At 40.2% G+C, this 8,754-nt stretch overlaps 1 protein-coding gene across 1 annotated transcript; it reads left to right on the top strand.

Annotated features, from left to right (window-relative positions):
• The first annotated feature begins 6,994 nt into the window (after window positions 1–6,994).
• On the top strand, window positions 6,995–7,813 carry LOC140015203 (uncharacterized). Its single transcript, XM_072067114.1, has 2 exons — window positions 6,995–7,417; window positions 7,520–7,813. The coding sequence occupies exons 1-2, from the start codon at window positions 6,995–6,997 to the stop codon at window positions 7,811–7,813; spliced, it is 717 nt and encodes a 238-aa protein (XP_071923215.1).
• Window positions 7,814–8,754: the final 941 nt, after the last annotated feature.

An 8,754-nucleotide genomic window follows, 5' to 3' on the forward strand; every position in this document is an offset into this window, starting at 1 on the left:
TATAGTTATCAGTATGCAAAAATAAACACACATTGAAGGATACGGTGTTTCAGTGGAACCATTTCGATCAACTTCACCTTATAACTTCTGGTCCCCTTGGTATTGTCCGGCCATCACCTTATCCCTCCAGTGGTAGTACTCGAGTATACCGAAATGGTGTCCCAGGGTTCCAATCTATCCGACCGAACCCAGTCCTGGCTCGAATAGGTTAGTAACCAAGGGCAGGACCCAATTCAGTTTAGAGGTTACAACATCCACAAGTAATCAATTAAATCGGTGAACAGTAAAAATTTATCATTTTAGTAGGTCGAGTGAGATAAAGTACACACCCACTTTAAAACGGTGAATAATTTTATATGAGCAATTATTAGTAACACTTAACACTTAAACACGTAACTAATATGCGGTAATTTCATATAAACACGTAATTTACGATAATCAAGTAATCAAGTAAGCAGGTAATCAAGTAAATCGGTAAATGGTAAGTAATCACGGTTAACGGTAAACGGTAGTAGTTCACGGTTAATCGTAGACATTTATCATTTTAGTAAGTCGGGTGCAATAAAGTACACACTTGCCTTAAAATGGTGAAAAAGTTCATAGAAGCAATTATCGGTAGCACTTAACAGTTAAACACATAATGACCCTGGAGTAAACATGTCATAAAAGTATTTAAGTCACGTACTCCTATATGGAACATTCACCTATTCAAAACAAATGAGTAAGTGTCCACAGTACCCACAGGGACCACGGGAAGCAGAGACTGAGCCTCTCTGTGAGGCACCACTTGACATCCCCGATAGTTGTACTCCCCCGTTTCCTCTTCCAATCTTAAAAGGCGTACTCTTATCCCCTTACTCTGAGCTACTTCCAGGAAATCCCCTTTTCTTGTCTTGGAAGTTTCTAACTTGTAACCTCGCATTTCAACTCGTTGGGTTTTCTCCACAGCATCCCTAAAGGCACTAAGCTGGGCTACAGCTAGATCCTTCTGAATCTCAACGTTTAATTCTTGAACAAAACGCCTTATCTACCTTTTCTTAGTCACAATTAGTTCGGGAGCGAATTTAGATAACCTGGTGAACTGGCTCTCATATTTGACGACAGTTTGAGTTCCCTGGCGAAGTCTAATGAACTTATTTTTTTTTCCTGAATTAGAGGTGGGAAATACTTCATGTTGAACTCCCTCATGAAATTCACCCACATCCTCGGTGTTTGTTCTCTTTCCCATTTCAGTCTTATGATATTCTACCAAGAACGGGCTGCTCCCTCCGGTTGGAAGATGGCAAATGTCACCTGTCGCTCCTTAGTGTAGTGTAACGCGGCAAAAATGTCAATCATCTTCTCTAGCCACCTCTCAGCCACATCAAGGTCTGGTCCTCCAATGAATTTCGGTGGCGAGAACTTCTGAAATCGTTCGAGAGCTCTATCCTCACCCTCTATATGATTACCAGGGTTCCCCGGCTGATTAATAGGATTTTGGCCCTGATGTCCTACTACGTGAGCCAAAAGGTCGGTCATACGTTGGATAGCGGCAGCTACCTGAACGTTAGGATCCACTCCAGGTTCAGAATTGGGTCTAGGCATTGGTTCCCGATTTCCTCCTTCATTTGAGGGTCCACGCCCCCGGCCCCGTCCACTATGAGTACCCTCCATTTGGCTTAACGAGTCTAGGGTTGAAGCGCGAATAAAATATTAAAACAAAAGTATGCAGGTACAAGTGATAAAAGTAGGCAATATACATATAGCACATCTTTAGCAGACAGATCACACAGTAGCAGTCAGTTAGATACAAGCAAAAGGAATCGCATGAAAGTATCGGGTCATCCAAAGTACTATATACTAACTAGGCCAATGGTACAAAAGCAACTGACTAACAACTTTCCCCATCTAGGCTCCGTCCATAATCTTACGAGAATAACACAATTTATATCTTAGGCAGGGTTAATCATCCTTAGTGATACCCTAACACATCGCATGACGTTCCATAGAATCAAATTTCTAGGTCGCCCAAGTCATTTCTAACCTAGGCTCTTAGCTATTTTGTAGTCGGGTACAAGAATCCCAAAATAAGATAATTCACAACGCAGGTTGGCCAGTCCTAAGAGTAATTCATCTACAATCGAGATTCTTACCTAACATACAAATCTATTACCTCCAAGTACCATGATAAAGGTTTAAAACCTATAACATTTCACGATCCATTGCTTATGCTCAAAAGAGCATTTAGACATTTATACGCATTCACGAAATCAGGACCATAACACCACTTCGCCCAAGCTCACTCCGCGCAAAGACCACGCGAAGCAGCTCTGATATCACCTGTGACGGCCCCACCTCCCCCTAAAGCGAACCAAAGGGGTTAGCGGACCGCCTGCCCAACTCTCGCCAGGACTACAGAGTCAAATCACTTAAAACCCTACAAAACGCGCGATAGAACCCAAAGAAAACAAACAATTGGGGATCACAAAGCCAAAACATGATTTACCAATCCATATGGTGAAATGGGACTTCGATAAAACACTCCAACGAAAACGAAAATGAAACGAAACTCGGCCACGTCACAATCCGGCCAAGATTTGGCCGGATAGCCGGCCGGATTCCCCTGAACAGTTTCCCGCCAAATTTTTTTTTTCTTTTTCGATCAAATCCCACTCTCACTCAAATCCCCACCGGATACAAGTAAAGTTTATATAGACCCATGGAACGTACATTCGCTAACAAATACACGAAAGAAACATGAATAAACACTTTATACATATGTTGGAACTTTACAAGTCAAAGTGTGATGCTTGATCAAAATACAATTTTTCAACCACAGAGGAGCTATACAAAAGAATAGCTAGAGCTCGCTCTACTCCTTTCTTCAAAATCACGGTTCAAAAGTGTTGTTCCCTGTAAGGAAAACAAAAGGTAACGGGAAAGGGGGGGAGCTTACGCTCAATGAGGTACCACAATACTAATGGTCAAGAACCATGGAACTCCATTTTCAATCGTTCATATAGGCATACCAAATAAGGAAATAAACAAGCACTTCAGATAGTAAGGATACAGTTGGCTCTCAGGAGCCAAATTTCCTATTTGCAATACTTGATCCCAACTTGTTGACTCTCCGTCAACGTTCGAAGAAGTAACATGACTGTAGACCCCTCTTACGCCAAATCCCGTTCACCAAACATACCCCTTACCGGGCCCGAACGGCAAACAGGAACAGGAATGGTAATACTCGAGTATATCGGAATCAAGAGTCTCAATACCCATAGCTTCCCTAGGAACAGGCACCCATGGATTGTCAATTTCCTCGACTAAGCCCTTGCTGGCCCGATGTAATTAACTCCCCATGAGGTTGAGCTCAGGTTTAACAGGAAGGTCGTTGGATAAACTTCCAAATGACATCATAACAGGCACAAGTAACAGGTTCAAGTTCATAACAGGCAAAAGTAACAGATTACAGTTTATACAGTACAGGCAAGAGAACGAGTGTGGTAAAGTACACCCTTGTCTCATTCGGAATAAACAGAGTTCATAGTTATTCATGTCACAAATTTCAAGTGTAGATGAACCAATTAAGCAACAATTCAAGGGAGTGGTACACTCACCAGTTCAAGCAAGGATAACTTCAAAAGTTTCCTTCCCAAGTATGGCTTTAATCGCCGGCACTTCCTAGAACAATCAAGGGAAAACATTTAAGACTCGACTCCAAGACTCAGTGAATGGAATTCACAGGTGAGACTCGGTTACGAGTCATGTGACTATCCACATAAACCATTAATGCAAAACAAAGATGTGGCTTTAGAGTGAAAAGATAACAATTAGTCCTAAAGGCATGAACGACCTCAAAGCCCTTCACCTCTACCCAAAAGCCATACCTACAATGATTTATCATCTCCAAATTTGAAGTGGAAAAATGAGAGTAAGAACAATTCTAGAAAAATAGGATTTTCCAGTTTTACGCAACCCTATTTGAAAATTCATATCTCAAGCTTCTTAAGTCCAAAATTGATAAAATTTATACCGTTGGAAAATACATTCAATGAGCTACAACTTTCCAGATAACACCATTGTAAGATTCAGAACACAAGTCAGTCAAATTCGAGCCTCAAGTTGCTGCTTCAACCAGCACAAGACATAACAGGTATGCAATTTCAGTCAACTTTGAAAAATCACATATATTCATAGAAATCAAGAAAAATCATGAAATTTGGACAATAGGAAGTACTCTAAATCTAGTTTCAAACGCAACAAATAGAACTCGATTCTGACATTCCTACATCAAGTTATAGCAGATTTCCCCAGACTGCACAGAAGTTCCTATGAAAATTTTGACAGCACCTTCCTTTGTTTTTCTTTACTTTTCCATCCAAACCTCAACACCAATCACTTCTCAATTCCACTACAATTGCACTCACAAATCACAAGCTATCGAACACCTTTAATTAGGGCCACAATACCCTTCAAATACAACCAAGTGGTAACTCAAAATAGAAACCTTAAAGATGGAATTTTTCGCACAAAACTGAAATTTTTCGTAAACAACCACAATTAACACCCGAAGGCTCCATTTTACACAATATAAAGCTATCATTCCATGGCCAACCATAATCATCATATGAAAATAGAAAGGGAATTTCGCCAATTTGGTCCCTAAACATTTTCACTTAAATCAATTTCGTCCTTCATTAAATATTTTAACCAATTTAGTCCCTGAACTAGTTTTTTACTTTCAATGTAGGACTTTTTACTACATTTTACTCAATTCGCGTGGACCAAATGGGTATAATTGTCACACTGGCTTAATCTCCTGCAATTATCCACTGAAACGGATTAGATATCATTATCCCGCCCATGCGATTATCCTTGGAAATAGAACTCAAATGGGGAAAATTGGGAGAACAACTAGGGCGAGCGGTGAACAGAAGGTGGAGGCTAGAATCGAAATGTCTACGCCACGAGCTCAGGCAATGGACGATGGCGATTCTGTAAAGGATGGCAATGATCAAGTGGAGTCATTGGGCTTGGGTGAACAGACGATGGAGGCTAGAATCGAAATGTCTACGCCACGAGCTCAGGCAATGGACGATGGCGATTCTGTCAAGGATTGCAACGATCAAGTGGAATCATCAACGAGATCAGGTAACTCGGCTTACTTCAAACCTAACTTCATCAACCGTATGCATGAGGTGCTTGAGTTGAGTGCCACTACCCACTCGTATGTTGGAATGGTGATATAATGCCTAATGGAAGAACTTGAGGGAGGGGGGTTTAATTTTGCAGTATTGTACTTTAGTGGCGAGGCATGAACAGGTTAGGGGATGTTAAAATTTTTTAAAGTGCTTATAGATTCCACATGGGTAAGATAAAGCATTTAGTTTGGGTATGGTACTTTCAAAATTTTACTTTGTTTTCCTGAGATTTGTGATGTTGAAATGTTGGTAATTTTGAAATTGAATATGTATGCTTTTTGTTTAGGTGGTGAAATTTGGTCTCAATTAAAGTAAATTTGTTTGTTTGTGAACTGTGATGTGGTCCCTGTGCCTTTAAAGTATACTATGCGTTGCTTTCATGTTGATGAAAAGTCAGACATAACTAGGGCCAAGGTTCTGCATCTGAGAAATAATAAAAGATTTCTATTTTTTTAAATAAAAAGCAGGTCAAGATATGGATTATTTTACTTTGAAAGTACATTATGGTGGTGTCTATGTTAAAGAGCCAAAAGAAGCATACGTAGGGGGTAGCGTGGAAACATTTGAAGGAGTTATTCCAGAAAGAGTTAGTAAGTCAATTCTGAGTCACTTTTGCACTTCTGTGGGCTGTCGGGAGAATTCAAAGATGATGTATGGAATCCCTTATGAAAAAAATGTCCTGAAGTTTCGGCAAATAGATAGTGAGGATGATGCAATAGACGTGGCTTGCATTGGTAAAAAATATGGAGAAGTTGATGTGTATGGTATCTATGAATTCCATATACGAGATGTTAATAGCAACACTGATTTAGGTGCAGCAACTGTTGAAGAGATTCAACTAAAAGATGATAATTTATATGTGGGGCTCACCTTTGATGATATTGATCTAGCTGACTTCGAAGAAATACTAGTCAAAGTTGAGCAAATGATGGAGCGTGTGAGGTCAAAAAATGAAAAAACAGAGCCTGCTGAACATGGAGGAAATGATGGTGATGATGATGGTGATGATGATGCTGTCCATTCGGATTCATCTAGAGTTGAAAGCTTCCATGATAACGATTATGATTTCAGCCATGATGAAGAAGATGTTATATTTCAGAGTTGTGTTGTTACACTTGAGCAAGAGTTAGGTTGTCGAATTGGAAAGATACAACCTGATGATGGAGCAAAAAGTAGGGGCAAGGAGTGTAAGAAACAGAAAATGTCTACGCCTGCAGCTGAGAAGAAAAAAGATAGAGCCAAAGATCATTCTTTGAAGGACTTGCACTTAGATGAAGGAGATCAGATTCCAGTCCACGAAGAATCTGATTCACTTGCCTCAGATGAGTTGAAAAGTTGTCAGTCCTCCTCGGTTGAAGACAGCAAAAAGAAGAAAAAGGCTAAGAACCCAAGTCTTGTGAGGTTTAAGCCTGATGTGGATATGGAAGATTGTAAATTTCATGTTGGACAGGTTTTTGATAATAAACAATTGTTGAAGTTAGCTGTGGATAACTAAGCAGTCAAGTGGGGCAAGGATATCCAATGGGTAAAACAAGATGCTACACGGATGAGAGTTAAATGCAAGATAGAAAATTGTCAATAGATGTTGTTTGCCTCTAAGGTTGAGGCCGGTGATGACTCCCTTGTGATGAAGGGGACCTGAGCACACTTGTGGCCGGACATTTTACCACAAGAGAGCTACCTCAGGTTTTCTAGCTAAAAAATATGCAGAATTTTTAAGGTTGAATAAGAGAATCACTGTTGAGGAATTTAGGGAGAAGGTGCATTCGGAACTTAATGTTCACATCACTATAGCACAAGTATACAAGACATTCATGAAAGCAAAGATCATAATCCATGGGAGCTATAAAGAACAATATCAAAGGCTTTGGGATTATTGTGACGAGCTGCTAAAATGTAATCCGGGTTCCACTGTGTACATGGAGACAGAGTTAGATGAAGACATTGGGAGAGAGAGATTCCAAAGGTTGTATGTCTGCTTTGGGGCACTAAAAAGAGGATATAAGTCTGCATGTAGGCCCGTCATTAGAGTGGATGGCTGCCATTTACGAGGTCCACACCCCGGAGTGCTACTGACAACTGTTGGAATTGATCCAAATGATTGCCTGTATCCCATTGCTTATGCAGTAGTAGAGGCTGAAAACAAAATGTCTTGGAAGTGGTTCGTCGAATTTTTGAAGTACGACTTGGAAATTTATGACCAAAGAAAGTGGACACTTATTAGTGATAGACAAAAGGTACTCTCTTGCTGAATTAATTAATTTTCATTCTTACGATAAATTTAATACTTAATTCTTACTGAAATTTAATACTTAATTTTATATGTAATCTTATAACAGGGTTTAGGGACTGCAATTCATGAAGTGCTTCCAGAAATTGAGCATAGACACTGTGTTAGGCACCTCCACAACAACTTCAAAAAGTTGCACCCGGGCTTGGCATTGAAGGAGAGATTTTGGACTTGTGCTCGGTCGTCCTACATGACATGGTTTGAAAATCAGATGGAGAGTTTGAAGGAATATGATGGAAAAGCATGGAAATGGCTAATTGAAAACACATCACCTTGTCATTGGTCAAGATCACACTTTCGGACCACACCAAAGTGCGATATTCTGCTCAACAATTTGTGCTAGAGTTTTAATTCAGTCATTATGGTAGCTAGGGAAAAACCAATTTTGGGAATGCTTGAGACACTCAGAATTTATCAAATGAAAAGGCTGAGAACCAAGAGAGAATGGATGAAGAAGAGAAATGACAAGATATGTCCCAAAATTCAGAAAAAACTTGAGAAGGCAAAAACAGAAGCTGCTTCAAACATTGCAAGATGGTCCAAGGAGGACCAGTTTGAAGTGACACATGCGCATGGTGGAAAGTATGTGGTTGATCTCAAAAAACAAACATGCACGTGCCGAAGATGGGACCTGACTGGCTGGCCTTGTTGCCATGCCATATGTTGTATTTCCTTGACTGGTGTAACTCCCGAATCGATGGTTCATCAGTATTACTCAAGAGAGAATTACTTGAAAGCCTATGAACCAGCCATAGCTCCAATGAGTGGTCCGAATGCTTGGGTCCAGTCCAAAAAAGAGCCGGTGCTACCTCCAACGAAGTTAAAGCTCCCTGGTAGGCCAAGAAAAGCACGGAGAAGAGAGCCTGATGAGCCAAGGGCCAATTCCGTAGGTGTAACAAAGCTGCCTAGAAGAGGACTTGTGAAAATAAAGTGTTCAAACTGCCATTTAGAAGGTCATACTGTTAGAAAATGCCCATTGATCATTCTAGTGAATGAGCTGCCCGGTTCATGTTGTGGTAGGCCACCATCGTCTAACTCCAATAAATGCAGCTTCTGGAGGGAGAAAGGCCATAACAAGAGGACTTGTCCACAACTAAGTAAGACAACTAAGAGGCCTGAAGTGAATGAAGACCACGGATCAACTACCACAGCTGGTACTAAAGATTGCTTGTTGAATTAATTTTTTTTTTATGATTAATTCAAAACTAACATAAATTGATACTTTTTTGTTTAACAGATGTAAATCAGGCCTTCAATGATGGGGAAAGTGGAAGAGACCAACAA

The sequence above is a fragment of the Coffea arabica genome, chromosome 10e (assembly GCF_036785885.1).
Source record: "Coffea arabica cultivar ET-39 chromosome 10e, Coffea Arabica ET-39 HiFi, whole genome shotgun sequence".
In the NCBI taxonomy this organism is placed as follows: domain Eukaryota; kingdom Viridiplantae; phylum Streptophyta; class Magnoliopsida; order Gentianales; family Rubiaceae; genus Coffea; species Coffea arabica.